This window comes from Lepidochelys kempii, chromosome 4 (assembly GCF_965140265.1).
Source record: "Lepidochelys kempii isolate rLepKem1 chromosome 4, rLepKem1.hap2, whole genome shotgun sequence".
Lineage (NCBI taxonomy): Eukaryota > Metazoa > Chordata > Testudines > Cheloniidae > Lepidochelys > Lepidochelys kempii.
In genome coordinates, this window is record NC_133259.1 from 30,272,758 (window position 1) to 30,294,622 (window position 21,865).

A 21,865-nucleotide genomic window follows, 5' to 3' on the forward strand; every position below is an offset into this window, starting at 1 on the left:
GCCGATCTGAGGGGTAGTACAGACATATCCTTAGTTCCTTAGTACTGAGGTTCTGGGGTGGAGTTGTTTATTTGCTGCAACTTGTGGCCAGTTTCCAGTGTAGTTAAGAGAATAAAAATGAACAGTTCCCAGGAGGTAAAAGACCTGGGATTCTGATGGTGAGCTTTGGGCTCATGTGATAGGGTGAGACCTTGTGGCCTTCACTGTCTGAGGTCCCCACCCTGCTGCACCCTCGTACCTACCTCGAATTATGGTAAGGAGTCCTGTAATCCTGGTGCCAGCTACCGGTTATATGGTAAGGAGTCTTGTAGCCCTCTCCCCTGCTGCCCACTTGAGCTAAGTAAATGCCTAGTATAAGAGATTATGAGTAATGTCAGGTAGTGCCCCTCCCTTGTGTTGAAATTTAATAAAAGCTGTGGCCTGCCACTTAATTATATGCATGTCTCTGTCCTCATTTTGCCACTGTGTCCAGATCAAACTTCCAGTGACAGAGGTAAAGTTCTTCTGTAGGCAACTTTCATTGTGTCAGCAACAATCTAGAAACACCCTATTAGAATTACCCTCTCTTCCTTTTTTCTTCTCTTTACCTTTATTATACAGCATTTACAAGAACCCTTAGCACTTACATCTGGAATAAAGCCAATTTCATTGAGATGGTTACTCAGCTCTGGATCATGGAATGCAATCATCTGGGAGAACACTGTCAGGTATTCTGAAATGACAACAATGTTTAAGATCATTGCCAAAAAAAAGAGAACACACAACGGCACACTTAACTCACACACAAGGAATACATGTGCTCAGAACAGAATTAATTATGAAGCTTGCACTTTTCTTTATACATACAACACCATTTTAACTATTATATTACCCATTAGGACAAATATATTTTTTAAAATCCATTTAAAGTTTTTTCTCCACTCCCTGTTTATACCATGTGCATCTTCAACAGTACACAGCTGCTATCTTCTTTACACTTATGCTTGGTCTAAAACACTAGGAACTTATGCTGGTATAACTATGTTGCTCAGGGGTATGGAAAATCCATACCCCTGAGCGATGTAGTTATATCGACCTAACCCCCAATGTAGACAGGACCAGCTTCTCCTGTCGACACAGCTACCATCCTTCAAGGAGATGGAGTATCTATGCCAACAGGAGAAGCTCTCCCATCGGTGTAAGAAGCATCTTCACTAAGTGCTACAACGGTGCAGTGCTGTACATGTAGATAAGTCCTTAGGACTTTCCATACTTCCTTTTCCACTCAGATACAGCTAAAACAAATGGAATACTTCATTGGTGCTCATAGCCTGATGTGTTACACACTTGCAAATTACACAATTTAAAAAACAGCAAATATTTCAGCATGAATATGAACTAGGCCTTGGGCATATCACACTGATTAAAGTAAATTAGAACAAGGTTCTTCCAAGTAATTTCCAGGAACTGACATGCACTGAAAACTACAAAGATATCACCATACTAAACGTATTTGCTACTAAGTGAACTTGTTTACATCATTATGTGGATTGAAGTGTTAAGTCTCTCCTCCCTTTATTAACACCTATCTTCTTTATTTTCCTTTCTGGAAAGGGAAAAGAATTATTACAGGACAGATTTAATAATATATCCCCAGTTCTACACATCAAGCTGAAAGGCACAGTTTAACTCAATCGCCTCAATTATCATTCACATTTAATTTCGGAGAAGCCAAAATGGAAACTCATCCCCGAAAGGCTTCTCTCCTCTTCTTCCCCCTTACACACAATTTCATTTGCCTTCTATCTGCAAGTGGAGCCTTTCTTAGGCTCAGAATCAAGAGACTTTATCCTTGCAATTTCATGACAGGTTGCATTTCCCTTTCCCTTCCACAAAGTTCTCAAATTTCCAACAGTGCTGCTGCCTGACACTACATAACCCTGCCCCAATGGCAGAGATTTCCAGGCCCCTCCATCAAAGACTCTGCTAAGGCAGCATCTTCATGCGAAGGAGTCATAGCCAGGCACCCTTTAATAAAAGCTTCTGAAGTGAACGGTCAGTAAGTGCTGCTACAGTGCCTTAGGAAGTCCCCTAACTGCCCCTCCTTAATTTGCAAACATTCCATGTACAAACACCAGCATCAGGGCTTGTCTTTTGTCTTGAGTTATCTTAATTTAGGGTGACCAGATAGCAAGTGTGAAAAATCGGGGGGGGGGGGGAGGGAAATAGGTGCCTATACAAGAAAAAACTTGATCTGCACAATGGATCAGCAGCACAGAATGACTGGATGTAGCAATATAGGGCTTGATTTCACTGACCAAAAAAGTGTGCGTTTTACCCGAGGATAACTAATGCCCATCAGCTATCCCACTGAGGTTAATCACAGGCTGGAGGGGTGGGGGGTGGAGGCATAATGCTGACCTCACCAATCTATCTCGCCATGAATACTACAAGTGCCCCATCTCCACTTAAGGTTTTGCAACAAGATAACAATCACGTGTTTGCTGGCCATAACATCACACCTTTTTAAGCAGTGAAACCTACGACAGCGTAGCTGCATCCTCACTGCATTACCAGCTCCAGTATCACTCAAGTTTTAACTCACATATTCTGATAGAACAGCTAGCTAAAGTTTAAAGTACCACTTAATTTGAGCTAGAGATTTTTATGCATCAACAGGAGTCAACACTCAAGTTGGCTCAAGTTAGGGACAACACTCAAGTTATACTTTAAGCTAATACTGCAATGAAGACAAGCCCCCAATCTCATTGTATGCATGTATTATCCACATAAGCTTATTGGACAAGCCAGGCTTAATTTAGCTTTTCCCACATTCAGTGCTGACACATTTGAGTTAATAAAATACCCAGCAACCATAGGTAAGGTACAGAGCTTTTCTACACTTACAGCACTGCAGCGGCACAGCTGCACGCTCTGCGCTGCTGTATCGCTTAGTGAAGACGCTACCTATGTCGACGGGAGAGCTTCTCCCCATCGACATAGCTCTGTCTACACCAGGGGTTAGGCTGGTATAATAATGTCACTCAGGGGTGTGGATAGCGTAGTTATACTGTGATAAATTGGTAGTGCAGACCAAGCCATATAAAGCCAGTAATCACATACAGTCATATGCGTGCTGATGAAAACAGATTCACAATTAACTTCCTTAAAGCACATTTCCTTTTAAACAAGAAATTTGTGCCTATGGTGGTTCTGCACAGATACACTATAGTTTGTTAAATATCGTTTTTATTTGTATAGCCAGACTCATAAAATATAATTATTGTGTGAGATTACATGATTAATGAAGGGTCTATTGAAGACACACAATCCTTCATGAAAACACATTATTTAGGTCCTGCCAAACACTGTTGGCTGGAATTTTATGATATGAATTATTCTTTCGCATAATCTGATATTCTATAGCTATAAACCTTTAATTGCTCTTACATCTTACTTCATATGGGGAAATGCATCTGATAAATCTGACAAACTGTGCTTTAACTGCTTAGGGCAGGCTCAGAAATGAGATATGCTGAACCTTTCTGCACTGGGAAAGATTTTTATTCCATTAAGGGGTGAGGTGCTAAAATTGCAGTGATGTAATCAGACACGATCCATCCTGCCATGTTCCTCACAGTGTCTCCAGAGAACAGGAAAAAGCTCAGCACACCAAACTAAACAAAACCATCACAAAACCTTCCTTTAAAACTATATTAATATGTTGATATTGAACACCAACAGCTAGAAATCAAATCAGAACACACCAACAGTCCAGCTAGTCTAATATCCTCATACCAGATGCTGCAGTGCAAGATGTAAAGACCACATCATACATTTACTTGAGCAATATCATACTATGTGCCTATCCCCATCTGGTAATTTTTTCAGGTCTGGACACATGACAATCAATACCTCTCATTGTATCCTAGTTAGCAACACTACAAATGATATTCTTCTACATATCACTGTCTCAACCTTTAAAAAAAAATCTCACTAAGCTACACTGGCCTTAAAAAACCCTAAAGCAGTTCATTCCACAGGCAAATTATTTATTGTATAAAATAACAGTTTACTTTATTCTTTAAAAATATGCTCCTTTAGTTTCATCAGGTGCCCCTTTGCCTTTATATTATGATAGAGTGCAAACAGGAAATCTCCTGACTGGCCTTCTCCACGTCATTCATTATGTCATATGTCCGGGTCACACCCCCACTCTCACTTATCTCCATACCAAACTATGCAGTCCTAATCTTTTAGTCTCTCCTCATATTACCGCCTACCCCAAATCTTAATGTCCAATCATTTTGCTGACCTTCTGAGAACTTTCCCATATCTTTTTGGAGATGAGGGGAGGAAATAAATGCTGTTCCTCAGCAGAAGACATACAGGGAAAGTATTGTAATAACGTTTATTTGTGGATTATAAGTGCATATGGTGCATTTCAGTAAGATGTATTATTTGTTAAACAGGTACAAATCGTCGTAACCAATGAAAAAAAGTGAGAAGCTATGCATCATGATTATTAACATCTACCTTTTTAGCATTAATTTTCCATCTCTCTCTTTCTCCCCTCTGCTAAAAAAAAAAAAAAAAAAGGGCAAGAGACTTCAAAAGTATTTTCCTGTATGCTCTAACTAAAGTTTCTGAAGAATAATTTTTTGTTCCTTTTCATACAGCTGCCAACTTGACTCCCAAGACAAAAAACATTGTTAGGTCAACAGAGACAATGCCCTAACCAAGCTATTAAGACACACTTCTGACTCACGAATCTCACAAACAGCACGAGGTGTTAAATCATTCAAATTAGAATAATGCTTGTTAGAATTGCTGTCAACTGCACATCTGATGGCTAGTGATGCGGGAAAGGATGACAAGAAGGACATCAGAGTGTGGATTGAAGTAAAGATCCTCTATGTTTTTAAATTTGTTATTCAGATAGGATGGCTTCAGCAAATCTTCTCTGGGAGGCTTCCTAATCCTCCCAAATTTCTTCTCCACTTTGTCTCCATTTTAAAAGGAACTGACAGCCCACTCCTCCTCCTATTTACTTATAGGGCTGTTGAGGCTAAGAAATAACAACCAGGAGCTATGGAGCAGTTTCCTTAGGAAGACTTGTCCTCAGATCAGTCATACAACTGATCTACTAACTGGTTTATGTTGAAATGTTACATCCACATAGCTAGTTCTCTCAGGAGTGTGAAAAATCTACAACCCTGGCAGATATAGGCTATGGTTACACTACAGCTTAAGTTGACACAAGTTATGTCATTCAGGGGTATGAATTAGCCATTTATTAATTTATGCCAATTTAAGCGCCAGTGTGCATGGTGCTATGCCAGCAGGAGAGCTTCTCCTGCCGACACAGCTACCATTGCTCATGGGCACTGGAGTAATTAAACCGACAGGAGAGCTCTCTCCTGTAGGCGTAGAGTGGCTATACTAGATTGACACTAGATGCAAGTTAATAAATGGCTAATAAATGGCTGTAAGCTCTCTAGTGTAGCTATAGCCATAGTTAAGCCAAAATAACCTCTGGAGTAGACAGAACTAGGTACACCCAAGAATTCTTCCATACACCTGGGCCACCACCTTTCAGGAAGGTGGATTACCTACAGTGAGGGGATGATCCCTCTGTCGTAGCAAGTGTCTTCCCTTAAATGCTGCAGCTGTGCCACTGTAGCGTTTTAAGTATAGGCATAGGGCACTCCCATCAAACTCTTGACCCTCTACTAAAGTAAATGTATTCTCTAAACACCCACTGATATCTGCTGCTCCTCTCACCTTCTGTTCTGAAGCAGAATGGCAGTCTGCAATAAAGTGGCTTTGAGTTGCCTCAATGATAGACCACCATGATACGAAGTGCAGAGAGAGTCTTTTTAGCATTCTTATTTCATTACATTGATTGGTTCCTGCTTAAAACTGCTTCAGAGAGCAACAAGTGTTTTTTTGCTGCTGCTGCTTGGTTAGTTTTTCATCTTCACACACTTTCCTACTTATTTTTGTTTTGGTTTTGCCGTTGTTCCTTCGATTACTACCCTGGTCTCCTAATAAGCTACTTGAAGATATAAGTGGGTATTTCTATAATACTGAAAGGGTATGCTTCTACTTCTGTCAATTAAAAAACCACTGAAGAAAAAACAAAATTTACTTGAAAACACAGCATTAATAACTACTCCATAAACTCTCTTATTAGAAGAAAAGGGAAACAAACATCAACCTACCTTGAATGACATGAGAATTATCCTTCAAGAAGAAGTTATACAGGTACTTGGGAATAAAAGCAGACATGCAGGCATATGCAAGAGCTAAAAGAGAATTCGGACAAGACACCATTAGCTAGGAAGGTAGAGTCTGCAAAAAACATCTTTACACTGGAAAACATTCATTACTAAAGAAGTGTTTATACCTGATTTGTTATCAGTCTGTGCAGATGGTAACTAACGGTGTAAAATGCATGAAAAACAACACTTTTCCTTTTAAAAAATATTTTAAAAGGTACTCAAGAAATATCCTATTGCTACTGACTATGCAATGAACAATCCAAATAAATTCAGTTTTACCATGTATTAGTTTTGAGGCGAAGTACAAAAATTTGGGACTTTCAGATCAGTAGTGTTCCCATATCAATTACTGTAATATAGGCATTAACCTTGTCCAAGTTCCAAAACTTGAGTGACCACATCTGTCTACCTAAAGTCTGCTTGCAGTTGCAATGGAATTTTTTAGAAAGAATTCTTTAGGAATGAAGGATAATCTTGTGGCTCTTGCGCTAAACTGAAACTCAAGAGATCAATTACACATTCTGCCACAGACTTCTTGACACTGGACAAGACATTTCATCTCAGTGACTCAGTTGCCTCACATTTTTTCCTACCTCTTCTAATTACATTTTGATTGTTAGACTGTTTCTACTATATAGAAATTCTTAGTCCACCCTCACCACCATAGTACCTGGGTGCCTTCCAAAAGGCGCAATAAGTGATGTGACTAACATCTGCCCTGTGTGGTTTGGTCTCCCTCGCTCTCTCCCTAGTACCTACAGCATCTAGCAAAATGGGATTCTGATCTAGGTTGTGGCGTCAAGCCTTACTAGAACACAAACAACTGCTAAATCAAATCTTTACTTCCAACCCTACACTGTTTATTTTTACTATGCACTGATAAAAGTTGCTCTTGATTGGTTTATGATGTCCTAACAATGGCAAAGAAATGACAAAGTATGTGTAACTGTACCGCTGTCTGCAAATGACAGGAAAGTTACAACTTCTAAACTAGCAGAATATGAGAGATAGACAGCTTTGGAATGCTGCAGTGATATAAGAATCCAGGGGCTGGGATGGCCCACTAAGCCCATCAAGATTGTGAACCACCAAGACAAAAGGTAGATATATACTGTTGATAGATGGAGCAGTCACAACCCCTCTCAATTCCTCTCTCCCAACAAATCTTTGTTTTGCCTGGACTGAGACTAAGCTATCTGGTTTTCATGTAGGATCTTACTTGAGCTAGGGACTTGGAAAGCTAGAATCAAGAAAGTAGAAACCAGGCTCCACTACAGAACATTCATAGAAAAAGAGGCATATGTATATTATAGAAGTGCTGCTGGCAGGTCTATAGGTAAAAACAAATTTTGTACCTGAAGTAGGGATTCAACCACTTTGTTACCTGAAGAATACAGTGTATTATCCCCCAAATTTCAGCACTTACTCTTTCAGTAAGAAAAGAGACAGTTACCTACCTGTACAGTAACTGTTGTTCAAGATATGGGTGCAGACATGTATTCCACTTAGGCGTATGTGACCCTGTGCACCAAAGTCAGAGAACTTTCCCTAGCAGTACCATAGGGGTGGTGCGAACACCTTCTGAACCCTTCTCCCCGCCCTTTCCTGGCTAATTAAGGGCTAAACCCCAAACCCCCTCAGTTCCTTCACACAGAACATCAGAGTTGAAACTTTGATTGAGAGGGGAGGAAAGGAGGGCCATGGAATACCCGCCTGCACCTGCATTTCAAAGAACAACAGTTACCTGACAGGTAGGTCTTTTCTTCAAGATGTTGCAGACGTCTGTGTATTCCACTCAGATGACTCTCAAGCAGTATCACAAGGAGGTGACGTGCGGAGTTAACTGAACTAATAACTGCCTTCCCAAAATTTACATCTGATCTAGATGCAGTTGTAATAGCATAACGCTTGGTAAAAGTATGCATGGAAGACCAAGTCTACAAACGTACAATATCAAAAAGTCACTGAAAAATGCATTTGATTTCGCAAAGGCCTTTGTCAAATGAGCTCTTAAGCCAGAGGTGGGAAAACTATGACCCGGGGGCTGAATCCGGCCCTTAGGACATTTTAATCTGGCCCTCAAGCTTCCGCTAGGGACCAGGGCCTTCCCCGCTCCAGCCAGGAAGTGGGGTCAGAGGCTTGCCCCGTTCTGCGCGGCTCCTAGAAACAGCGGCATGTCCCCACTCTGGCTCCTACACATAGGGGCAGCCAGGGGGCTCTGCATGCTGCCCCCACTGCAAGCACTGCCTCCACAGTTCCCATTGGCTGGGAACCGTGATCAATGGGAGATGCAGGGGTGGCACCCTGCAGATGGGGCAGCGCACAGAGCTGCCTGGCCATGCCACCGTGTAGGAACCGGAGAGGTACATTCTGCTGCTTCCGGGAGCTGCTTGAGGTAAGCGCCACCCAGAGCCTGCACACCTGACCCCCACTCGTGCCCCGAACCCCTCCCACGCCCCAGCCCTGATCCCCATCCCACCCTCCAAATCCCTCAGTCCCAGCCCAGAGCACCCTCCTGCACCCCCAACCCCTCATTCCCAGCCCCACCCGAAGCCCACACCTCCAGCCAGAGTTACACCCCTGTGCACTCCAACCTCCTACCCCAGCCTGGAGCCTCCTCCTGCACCCTGAACTCCTCATTTCTGGCCTCACCCCGGAGCCCTCACCCCACCTACACACCTCAACCCCCAATTTCATGAGCATTCATGGCCCGCCATACAATTTCCATACTCAGATGTGGCCCTCGGGTCAAAAAGTTTGCCCACCTGTGTCTTAACCTCTGTGGAGGCCAATTCTGAGTTGTCCCGCTGTAATACAGGATGTTATCCACCCAGAAATTGTTTGCAGGGAGACCACTTGACCCTTCATTTGAGCCACAAAGGAAACAAAAAGATGAGTGTGACAAGCTGCTGGAGATACCCAGAGCTGTGAGACACAGTTATTCCTCTCAGCCTCAGGAAGTAGTGGGAGCTTTGCTGCAGTTAAGCTATGCCAGCTCCCTGACACACCTTTGTCTTTGCCTTGCCAGCAAATGCGCAGGGCTCTCCAAGCCCCAACCTTACCTAGTAGGTAACAGTCAGCTCTCCAGCACCTGAGTTCCTCAGAGATGTCTCTGCAATGCACAGCCCTATCACTGTCCATATACAGCAGATTTTAAGTTTGGTGCTCCTTTAAACAGACAAACAGCTGCTTGACTGGAGTTAACAACCACTTCAAGTCAATCAAAGCACGGGTTTGGTTTAGATAAAAAGTAAAACAGGTTTATTCAATCAAAAAGAGATTTTAAGTGAGTTCAAGTTATAAGAGATAAAGATAGAAAAGGTTACAAACAAACAAAATGATCAGCTTAACAAGTATAGTTTTTGTTCAAGCTCATTTCCTGGCCAATCTTCCTTTTCTAGCAATGGCTGAGTAGCTCTTACCTAGGATGCCCACAAAGCCTAAGGTGCTGGTTTTACTGGTCTCTTCAAGTGGAGGATAATTTAGGGGTTCACCACTCCTCTCTTTGCAATCCAGTAATCTTTTGAAAATCCTCTCTCTGTCAAAGTTGATTGCCCCTGCTTCAACAGGCAGGAAGGGTTCCTAGTACTGCAATTTCCAATCCCCCATTGAGACTATTAAGTGATCAGTTTTTCTCCACTTGCTTTCCTGATAGCTTTGTTTGCATGGCATGCAAATATGCTTTTCTTTGTCTTTGGTCACAACTTGCTCAATTACTGCATTCCTTTGTCTTGAAAAAAACCATTTAATGGCTGGTTTAAACATATTTTAGCTACTGTATAATCCTTTGTAGGTTGAATGTACAAACATCACACAAGCATATTAACGAGTAGTGAATTATTGGTTTTCCAATGACCTATTACATGACACCTTATAGATATAATAATAGTGAGTTGGGGTACACTGAGCTGGTCAAGCCAGCTGAAACTCACTGCTAGATACAAATAAGTCTCTTACATTGTGGCACAGAGATGCTCTTAGGGACACACTGAGATGATGAAAGAAATGACTTTGTTCTTTCCGAGTCAAATGCCAAGCATCACCTCATATCCAAGGAATGAAGATGCTGCATCTGCATTTGAATGAGGCTTGGGAAAAAATACAGGTAAAAATTTGCCGACTTAACATGAAATTGTGAAACACTTTTAGACAAAAAACTTAGGATGAGGCCTGAAGGGTATTCAGAAGGTTGACCATTAGGGCCTGCAGCTCACTAACTCTTCTTATAGAAGTTGTGGCCACAAGAATGCTGCTTTTTGGCACAGGAGAGAGAGAAAACAAGTTTCCAAGGGCTCCAATGGAGGACCCATAAGGACAGTCAATTCAGTGTTAAGGTCCCACTGAGGAATCATTTCCTTTACTGGAGGAAAGAAATGAATGATTCCTCTCAAAATCTGACTACCACGGAGTTCAAGATAACAGATTTCCTGGCGTAGTGAGATGCAAAGGATCAGAGGCTGAAACACCAAAATTGCCATTAAATGGACTCTCAATGAGCTGACAGACAGACCAGAGGACTGACGAAATAACAGGTACTCCAAAATGTCCGGAATGCAGGCCTGCATTGGTTGAATTCCCCAGGCCACGGATCAAATAGAAAAACATTTCCACTTACTCAAATATGTAGCTGCAGTAGATCGCTTTGTACTAACAAGTAGAACTTGTTGAACAGCTTTAGAACAGTGCTCCTCTGCTATCTAGCAACACAGCATCCATGCTGTGAGATGCAAGCTGCTCAGCGCTGGATGCGAAATCTGACGATGGCCCTGTGTCAGTAGATAGAGACAACAAGGAAGAGGAATAGGCAGATGAACAGAAGGACTGAGGAGGTCAGAAAACCAACACTGTTTCAGCCAAGTTGGTACAACAAGAATCAGTCTGGCATGATCCATCTTCAGCTTGAGGATGACCTGAGGAATGACTGGGATTGGGGGAGAAGCATATGTCGGAGCAGATTCCCAATTCAGATGAAATGTGTTGGCTGAGACTCACTCAAAAGCAAAGTTGTTGGCACTTCTTGTTGTCCTTTTGTTGCAAACAGGTCAAGAACAAGAATGCCCTTATCCAAAGACAAACTCAGCACACTACTCTTCAGAGACTACTGGTGATTCTGGGACAAAGTCCTGCCAAGACAATCGGCCAAGCAATTCTGGGACCCTAGTAAATGAGTAGCTGTTGGGAAAGATATTCTCTTTGATGCAGAACTGCCCAAACTTTATCACCTCTGGACAAAGCTGGCTAGAGTGGGCTACTCCCTGCCTGTTCACATAATGTATCATGGTGGTGTTGCTGGTGAGTACATGAATCACTGTGCCTTTGATCTGCACTTGAAATACCCTACGCACTCTGTAAATGGTTTGACATTCCAGGATGCTGATATGAAAAAATGGTTACTAACATTTCGTAACTGTTGTTCTTTGAGATGTGTTGCTCATATCGATTCCACAACCCACCCTTCTACCACTCTGTCAGAGATAACCCGCAAGAAGAAACAGAGGGTACGTGGCCAGCGACGCTCCCACCAGAGGGCAGTAAAACTGGTCTGATGGGTACAACTGAGGAAAAAAAATCTCTGGCTAGGTGTGTGCGCACCGCATGCACTGTTGTCAAAACTTTTTTCTTGGTGGCATCCATCAGACCGGTTTTACTGCCCTCTGGTGCCACGCTCTTATGTGCCGGTTTAAGGGGCGCTGCTGGCCATGCACTCTCTCAGTTCTTTCTTGTGGGTTAACTCCGACATAGGGGTAGGAAGGTGGGTTGTGGAATTGACATGTGCAACGCATCTCAAAGTACAACAGTTAGAAAATGTTAATAACCATTTTTTCTTCTTCGAGTGTTTTCTCATGTCCATTCCATGGGTGACTCACAAGCAGTACCCTAGAAGATGGGCTCAGAGATCACGGACATGCTGACTGCAACACTAGTCTCCCAAAACTGGCGTTATCTCGGGCCTGTTAGGTGATGGCGTAGTGAGATGCAAAGGTATGCACCAACGACCAGGTTGTGACCCTGCAGATGTCCTGGATTAGGACCTGCAAAAGAAATGCTGCTGACGGAGCCTGGGCTCTTGGGGAGTGGTTAAGATGGCTGGAAGCAGGACATTTGCCTGTTTGTAGCAAGCCCAAATACAGGTGGTTATCCAGGACAAGATCCTCTCGGCTGACACATAGCCCTCTCATTCTTTCTGCTACTGCTACAAAGAGTTGCATGGATTTGTGGAAGGGGTTAGTCCTCTCGATATAGAAGGCAAGTGAAGCCGCTGTTCCTCAGAGTTCTTGTGAGGCATTGGGAAGAAGACTGGCAGGAAAATTGCCTGGTTGCTATGGAATTGTGACACCACCTTTGGCAGGAAGGCCAGGGAGGGGGGCAGTTGGACCTTGTCCTTGAAGGACACCATGTAAGGTGGTTCTGACATAAGGGCCTTGATTTCAGAGACCCTTCTAGCTGAAGTGATCACCACCAAGAAAGCAACCTTCCAAAAGAGAAGCAGCAGGGGGCACGATGCTAGTGTTTCAAAGCTGGAACCCAAGCTTTAAATGGAGGAAGTAGTCCAAGACAGACTGAAGGGAAAAACAAGTTGGGGGGGGGGGGGGGAAGGAAGGGAGAGAGAGACAGACAGAGAGATAGATTGAGATGCTCATATCGAAAAAAGTGCTTCCACTTGGTCAGCCCTTGTGCATGGTTTTCTACTACCTAGCAAGAGCTCCCTAACCTGTTTTGAACAGGCCTGTTCTTCTGGGTTCAGTCATGTAGCATTCATGCAGTTAGGTGTAGGGAGACAAGGTTCGGGTGAAGCAGTCAGCCGTGGTCTTGTGAGATTGGGTCCAGTCGGAGTGGGAGCAAGAGTTGGATTGCTATTGACAGATCCAGGAGCATGCCGAACCAGAGTTGACATGGCCATGCTAGGGCTATAAGAATAATTCTCACCTTGTCCTGCTTGACTTTTAGGAAGACGTTGTGAACCAGAGGGATTGGTGGAAAAGCGTGAAACAGGCAATCTGTCCATGGAAGCAAAAAGGCCTTAGAGAGGGATTCCGGGCTGTGCATACATAGTGAGCAAAACTGATGGCATTTCCTGTTCTGCTTGGTCGCAAACAGGTCTACCTGGGGAGACCCCCACCTTTGGAAGATGAATCTGGTGACCTCCAGGTGAAGGGAACACTTGTGATGAGAGGAAACGGATCTGCTGAGATGATCCACCATTACATTCCGGGCTGCTTGCTTGATGATGGGTTGGCTGGCTAAAACTGGATTCAGAAAGCCTCCTTCTCTTTGAAATATGTTCCTTCCTGCTGCCTAACAGGGAAGGATGAATGTCCAAAAAAGAGATGTGAGCAATATTACTGCAGTTGCTCTTGCCCTCCGTAATGACATCTCTTTGTGGCTAGGGTATAAACCCCAACGAACGTAAACTAAGTCCTCTATGCTCAGACAGAATTCTGTAACCATAAGGCCCTCCTTATAGTCACAGCTGATGCCATAATTCTGGAGAAAGTGTCTGACATGATCAGAGCCAAATGCAACAACTTTTTGGCCACCCGGTAGCCCCCTGCAATAAATGCATTAAACTCTTCTTTGGAGGATTTCATTAACTCATCTGCAAATATGGACATAGTATCCCAATGGACAAGGTCATATTTAGATAACAGCGCCTGCTGATTTGCAATATACATCTGTAATGACGAAATAGAGTAAATTTTTCCTCCCCATCAAGTCCAGCCTTTTAGACTCTTTGTCCTTAGGCGTGGACTTGTATCTCCCCAGCTGTAATCTGTTATTCACTGCTGTCACAAAGAGAGAGTTTGGGAATGGATGGGAATACAAACACTCAAAGCCCTTCATAGGGACATAATACCATTTCTCAGAATGCTTTGTGGTAGGTGGGATATGCTAAGCTTCATATAATCGGTAGAGCCATCTTCCCTGGAGCTAAGGACTGGAGAATATCTAGCAATTTATGCATATTCTCCTGCACAAACTCAGCCTGAATACACAAGGCAGAAGCCATATGCTTCAAGAGGTCCTGGCATGACATCTTCAGGGACAGGAGAAGAAGAGTCCGGTACCATGGAGTCAAGCGGTGAGGAGGAAGAAGGGAGCAGGATGAATGGAGGTTCCTGAGGGAGAACTTTGTTCCTGTATGATAGGATCAGGCTGGAGCAGCTCAGGAGGAATGACTGTGTCTGAAATAGAGGTAGCTCGGGAAGACAGACTGCAGCCAAGATTGGTGACCTTGTCCCAGAATGGGTCGAAGAACGGGATCTTGCAGACTGAGGAATGTCCCAAAAATTCCAAGAAGGCCAATGGGAATAAGGGTAAGACAGTAGTAGTCACTAGGTACTAGACCAAGAGTGTCTACCCCTGCTGCAGGAAAGGTGCAGATCTTAGTACCAATAGTGAATTGAGGATGGTCTTAAGGACTTCCAAGAGCATTGCTTGCAAGGTGAGGGAGAGGAGGAAGATGACTCTGAACTTGATCTTGATATGCGCTTGACGTCACACAATGGTAGCAGAAGAACCACCCCTAACGGAGCAAGCAAATGACCAGCCTTGTCCAAAAACCATTATAGAGATAGTATTGATATGGAGGATGGACGAGCAGTTGACGCCTTCAGTACTGAAAGAAGCATCGCACTTCCACTCAGAGCAAACAATAGTGCAGGAGCAGAGAGTGGTACCCATGCCCAAAACAGTGTCAGTGCCAAGGGAATGTCTGCATTGCTGGACCCATGAGTGCTTAAAAGGAGGATGACCTCAAGTCTGCACCGAGATTTACATGTTGTAGAACATGTTGCTGATGAATGAGACAACTCTGTGACCAAACCAGACGGCACCAAGGACACAGCAGAAAAAGCAGCGGCAGCCATGGTAGGCGAATGCTCCTGGATTATTGGGGAATCAGGAACAGAGAGGCAGAGCAAGTCAGATGCCACCTGGTATGCCAATGGCATAGAGACAGTTATTGCTGACACCAGTGCCATCAGTAATGGACTCAATGGACGCCCCATGGTCAGGACCAGAGTTGATGGTATGGTATCCAGCTGATCTTGGCAGCCTAGCTCTATCCTTTGTCTATCCAGCCTAGCTCTATCCTTTGTCCCCGAGGAATCACAGTGCCGGTCAGCACTCCTCTTAGAAGACAAAGAGGAATATCCCTGAGGCCTGGTATGGCCTCAGTCCATTTTAGGGGACCAATTCCTTGGAGAATAAGAGGAAGGAGAATGACTCATCTTCCTAATAGGGGAAAGTGACCTCAAATCTGGAGCAACATCTTGGGTTGGTTCCGAAGGGTTCTGTGGCACTGAACAAAGTGACGAGTGCTGAAATGGGCCTCATGGCCTGCTCCATGAGGTGCTGCTTAACAAGCCCCTCACCACTTGCATTCTCTTATTTAAATGACTTGCAGAGAGAGCACCTTTCATTAATGTGTCCCTCTCCCAGGCGCACACATGATGGGCAACATTTAAAACCTGGTGAGGGCATCCCACCAGGCTAAAGACTGCTGCTAACGAAAAACCTAAGGTGGTACTACTAAGCTGCTAACTATCTACAGAAAACTCCAAAAATACTGGACAGAAAGAAAGTTGAGGTAAATACCACACAGAATGCTCCGAATCAAACACGGGACATGAAAAGGAACTGAGGAGAGTCCGAGTGGCACCAACCTTAAATAGCCAGGGGAAAGACAAACCAGAAGGCACAAGAGGCAGCCCTATGAGTACTACTAGACAAAGTTTTCTGACTTTGGTGCACTGAGCGTGTACACACTTAAGTGGAATACACATCTGCAACCACTCGAAGAAGAATAAACGTTCTCAGTATCTGCAAGTGAATCTGGTAATTAGTTTGAGAGTTAAAATGATTTAAAAATAAATCCTTCAGGAAAATTTAGCACTGGGCAACAGACCATTTGTTCCGAATGATTTTAGCTTCAAACTTCCCTTGTAGTTAAAAACTCACTGAAATCTTGTTTATACCTGTTTGTGATATATAACGTGGTATATATCGCACATGTGTACATATGTATGTGTGGGCACACGAGGCGGATGGAGATATGGTTTTATTCTAGAGAGAAGGTACTCACCTTCATTGTTAAAATTCAAGTACAGAAATGGTGCACAAAGCGAATCAAGACCTGAGGGAAGAAAAAAATGCGAAGAAACTATGAAAAGCTTCTCTTTCACTATCATAACACATAAGATAAATGCATTCATTTATCAGAGAGACTTACATATTTAAGATGGATTAAGACACCTGTAATGTTACCCTTAATGTACTATACAGAGAAAAAATATGAAAACTGCAGGCAAATAAAAATATTTTAAAACCTAGAAGTACAGCACTTAGTAGATTATTTGGACTTTTTCCAGTTTCGTCACAGTTTTCAGGAATGCTCCAGCAAATTACTCTTAAAAAAAATCTAACTTAATAACTGTTCAGTGCAGTTTAACTTTGCACTAAATAGCATTAGCCAACAGAACATTTTAAAAACAAAGTGTATGAAGTTTAAGGAATGCTAAAATGCACGACGAAAGATCAATTTTTATAAAACACAATTGAGGCAAATTTACATTACAAATAGAATGGAATATATAAGAATACTAAATTTTCAGTAATTCACAGATATATTCTCCAGACATTTCTATATTGACATCTGTAAATGAACAACTGAATCGAAGTTCAAATTCTCCTGAACAAAAAAAAAAAGAAATAGCAGAGAAAAGAAGTGTGTGTGTTTGCTTTTGATCTACTTAGGAAGTGTCTATATATTTTAAAGTAAATCTTCCCTTTTATACAGATTTTCAACTGAATGGTTAAACTTACTAACGTGTTGAACGCACCTTGCCAGTACACAAGATCAGGATGGGAAACTACCCATGCCTTTAATACCCGTCTAAACTTTGCATGACCCTCTGGTGATGACAGCAGCTCATCGTACTGATGACAGCGAGGAATATCAACCTCAATCTGCAATACAGACAAACATTAAAAAAAAAAAAAAAAAAGAGAACAGGGATATTTGAGGTGGCACCACAGAAGTTCCACAACATTGACAGAACTGGAATGCAGCCAATGCATTTAGGTCAAACCACCGACATAAACAATCTGTTTTCTTCCTCACCTTCCAAAACAGAACTGGGGGAAAAGGGAGCATTCCATGAGCTGCACACACAGATTAAAAATACAAAAGAACTCTTGAAATACAGCTCCTTCCCCTCAAAAATAAAAAGGGCATTTTTTGCTGTACTGATTTCTAGCTCAACTCTCATATTGCATCTCTCAGGATGCTAATGTCACTTTGTTCTTTATTACAATAAAAGGCCCAATTCGATGAAAAAAATTTCTTGGGCTAGTTGAAAAGCCATTTGGTAGGACTTTAGCCATTTACCATTTGACAGAACTTCTTGGAGAACCTAACTGAACAGGAACCCATTTTCGCCAAGTACTGCGTGCCTTCAGCGTCAGTTGAAGCCGATGGGATTTGGGGATGACGTGTGTCTTTCAGAATCTAAATCCAAGGTGCATAATAAGTACTGAAGGGAAAGGGACTTTTTTTTAAATGTTTGCTAGGTTGTTAATGACATCTTTACCTTTGTTGTTTCAAAATACTGTTTTTGACTCAAATGCAAGATTTCATTTTACGTATTTGTTAAATTTGGGTTACTATTGTTTGTTTTTGGTGGCCCTCCAATTTGCTTTGTGCTGAACAAACATATTACAAAACTGGGAGAAAAAATTTTAATATTAAATAATAATCAGCAGCATCAGCTGCAATAAAACAGCTGACTTACAGTTAATAGGAGGAAAAACCTTTGGCTCTATCTTAAGTGACAGTACTTGAAACTAAAAAGGAATCTTACTTGTCTATCTGTAGGAATTGGAGTGTCCTTATCAATGGCATCATACTTTGCTTGAATGGCACCCTAAAGTGTAAGAAGAACATGTTAAATAAACAAAAAAGCCCTTACAATATATAGAATCATAGAAGTGTAGGACTAGAAGGGACCTCAAGCAGTCTTCTAGTCCAGACCACTGCACTCACAGCAGGACTAAGTATTATCCTGACAGGTGTTTGTCATCCAAAGATGGAGATTCCACAACTTCCCTAGGCAATTTATTCCAGTGTTTAACCACCCTGACAATTAGGAAGTTTTTCCTAATGTCCAACCTAAATCTCCCTTGCTTCTTGTCCTAGCCTCAGAGGTTAAAGAGAACAATTTTTCTCCCTCTTCCCTGTAACAACCTTTTATGTACTGGAAAACTGTTATCATAACCACCCCTCAGTCTTTTCTTCTCCAGGCTAAACAAACCTATTTTTTCCAATCTTCCCTCATACATCATGTTTTCCAGACTTTTAATCATTTTTGTTGCTCTTCTCTGGACTTTCTCCAATTTGTCCATATATTTCCTGAATACCCAGACACCCAGAACTGGACACAATACTCCAGCTGAAGCCTAATCAGCATGGAGTAGAGCAGAAGAATTACTTCTCGTGCCTTGCTTACAACAGTCCTGCTAATACATCCCAGAATGATGTTTGCTTTTTTTGCACTGTTGTCTCATATTTAGCTGGTGATCCACTATGACCCCCAGATCCCTCTCCGCAGTACTCGTTCCTAGGCAGTCATTTCCCATTTTGTATGTTTGCAACTGACTGCTCCTTCCTAAGGAGAGTACTTTTCATTTGTCCTTACTGAATCTCATCCTATTTACTTCAGACCATTTCTTCAGTTTGTCCAGATCACTTAAAATGTTAATCCTATCCTCCAAAGCACTTGCAACCCCTCCCAGCTTGGTATCGTCCGCAAACTTTATAAGTGTACTCTCTATGCCATTCTCTAAATCACTGATGAAGATATTGAACAGATTCGGACCCAGAACTGATCCATGCAGGACCCCACTCAATATGCCCTTCCAGCTTGATGGTTAACCACGGATTACTCTCTGGGAATGGTTTTCCAACCAGTTATGCACTCACGTTATAGTTGCATCAAGGTTGTATTTCCCTAGTTTTTTTATGAGACGGTCATGTGAGACAATATCAAAAGCATTACTAAAGTCACGATATATCTCACCTACTGCTTCCCCTCCTATCCACAAGGCTTGTTACCCTGTCAAAGAAAGCTATCGGGTTGGTTTGATGCAATTTGTTCATGACAAATCCATAGTGACTGTTACTTATCACCTTATTGTCGTCTAAATATTTGCAAATTGATTGCTTAATTACTTGCTCCATTATCTTTCGGGAGTACTGAAGCTAAGCTGACTGGTCTGTAATTCCCCAGGTTGCCCTCATTCCCCTCTTTATAGACTGGCACTATACTTCCCTTTTCAGAATCTGTCCTGTCTTCCATGACTTTTCAAAGATAATAGCTAATGGTTCAGATATCTCCTCTGTCAATTCCTTGAGAATTCTAGGATGTATTTCATCAGGCCCTGGTGACTTGAAGACATCTAACTTGTCTAAGTAATTTCTAACTTGTTCTTTCCCTATTTTAGCCTCTGATTCTACCTCATTTTCACTGTCATTAAGTTAGATGTCCAATTGCTACTAAACTCATTTAGCACTTCTGCCATTTCCACATTTTGTGTTATTGTCATCTCCCCCACCCCACCCCACCCCACCCCCTGGCCCCCACTGAACAACAGACCTACCCTATCCTCTGTCTTCCTCTTGCTTCTAATGTCTTTGTAGATGTTTCCTTGTTATCCTTTATATCTCTAGCTGGTTTAATCTCATTTTGTGCCTTTATGATTTTGTCCCTACCTACCTGTGTTATTTGTTTATATTCACCCTTTGTAATTTGACCTAGCTTCCACTTTTTGTAGGACTTTTTTTTTCAGTTTCAGATCATTGAAGATCTCCTGGTCAAGCCAGTGTGGTCCCTTGCCATACTTCCTATCTTTCCTACACAGTGGGACAGTTTGCTTTTGTGCACTTAATAATGTCTCTTTGAAAAATTGCCAACTCTTTTGAACTGTTTCCCCCCTTAAACTTGCTTCCCATGGGATCTTATCTTACCTTAAAAAAGCAATGGACCTAATATATCTGGACTGTCCAGAAGAGGTTTGCACACTCCAAAACACATGTTTTTTGGGGAAAACCCAGGACTGCGAGTATGGTGGGGTCACCCTGCAAGTAGTAACCAAGGCTGCTGGAAGCCAGACTGTGGCTGGTGTTTGCTGACAGGCTGCTGGGGTCAGAGCTATTGGACCAGGACTGTGGATATAAACAGACACTCAGGATATGACCTGCATGCTGTTTGGCTGTTTGTAAATAGCCTAGGTTGGGAGCTACAGCAGAAAAGCATTGAGAAGCACCCCAGGTTGCACGGCAAATAGTGACACAACCCTTCAGTGGTCTGAATTGAACCCCGGAATGTCATAGTGGGATGGAAAGGAGATTTTTTTTTTCCTCAGAGTTTTTATTTTTTTCTTTAGCCCTTGTTGATTGGGGAGGAGATTGCTAAATGTATTTGTTGGAGCTATTATATAATAAAATAATAATAATAATAATAATAATATATTGTTTTTAAACAGCAGTGGCATTTTTAAATATTGCCAAGGATGCCTAGGCACTTATCATTTTTGGAAAAGTCAAAAATAAACTAAAACCCAGGCAAGTTCAACATTCCTTGACTGTACAGAAAGGAAATCATGAAGTGAAGCAAAAATTGCCCCAACATTGTATTTATTCACATAGTTTCAAATATTATTCTCATTTCATTTTTCCCTAGTATGTGTAATTAGTGTGAATCATCCTTTCTCTTACTCTTACCTCAACACCCAGCAGGGCAGCCCAGGTTAAACCTCTCATAAGTGGAGGAATGTCAACTCTGGCTTCCTTCCAGACTTGATTTTTTTTGTATGGATAAGCCTGCAAAAAAAAACAAACAAAAAAACCCCCCACGACTTCCTTGAAATGAACAAGATCCTTCCTTTAGGAAAAATTTCTCAGCCACTGGAGACAAACACAGTAAATCTGCTTATACTTAATTAATGTATATAAATTTTACAATCTAAAAGGGGTGCAATTCCTCTCTAAAAGACAAGGATTAAGCATCTACTTATATTGATTCAGATAATCCAGTCCAACACCTTTTTACAGGAAAGAAAGTGCCTATCATGTTTTGTTACATTTGAAAGGTTTAAATATAAGTAATGTCTGCAGAGTTTCTAATTTCTTCTGCATTAAGTATTCCTTTTCATAGTATATATACCTGACTTCTTAAAAAAATGTCTCAGAGTTAGTGCAATACTTATTACAATGTGTAAAAAAAATCTGAATGAACCCATCACTTTACTTATGTGTATTCTTACACACACGAGCCACACGAAAATGTGTATAATCATATTGCTGAGAAAATTCAAAATACCCTGGCATAAGAATAAACCTCTCCCCCTCCACAGTGATATCACAGTTTTGACTAGTTTGAATGTGCAAGACCAGTGTTCAGTCCAGAATGTGCAATGCAAAAGTGTTACTGTCCTATCTGAGGCTACACCACTTGTGTTTAATTTGCTGGCTGTGTGCACTGCCCACTGCTGTTAGAAAATATACGAGATGCTTCAGTGTCCTCTCTCATATGCAACTGTGTTAA

At 42.1% G+C, this 21,865-nt stretch overlaps 1 protein-coding gene across 21 annotated transcripts in view; it reads right to left on the reverse strand.

The window, feature by feature from the left end:
• The window catches only part of TBCK (TBC1 domain containing kinase), a 281,017-nt gene that overhangs the window by 185,014 nt on the left and 74,138 nt on the right, over positions 1-21,865 (reverse strand). For 20 of the 21 annotated variants that reach the window (XR_012158526.1, XR_012158514.1, XR_012158513.1 and 17 more), the window contains 6 exons: positions 21,043-21,141; positions 18,125-18,187; positions 17,105-17,231; positions 16,348-16,398; positions 6,204-6,287; positions 627-712 (listed from right to left, as the gene is read on the reverse strand). Coding sequence is in view for 1 of the 21 variants with exons in the window: in XM_073340839.1 (XP_073196940.1) it covers positions 627-712; positions 6,204-6,287; positions 16,348-16,398; positions 17,105-17,231; positions 18,125-18,187; positions 21,043-21,141 (510 nt within the window). In the remaining 20 variants the exon portion in view is untranslated. The remainder of the gene's footprint in view (positions 1-626; positions 713-6,203; positions 6,288-16,347; positions 16,399-17,104; positions 17,232-18,124; positions 18,188-21,042; positions 21,142-21,865) is intronic. The other variant, XR_012158524.1, reaches the window with a different exon arrangement.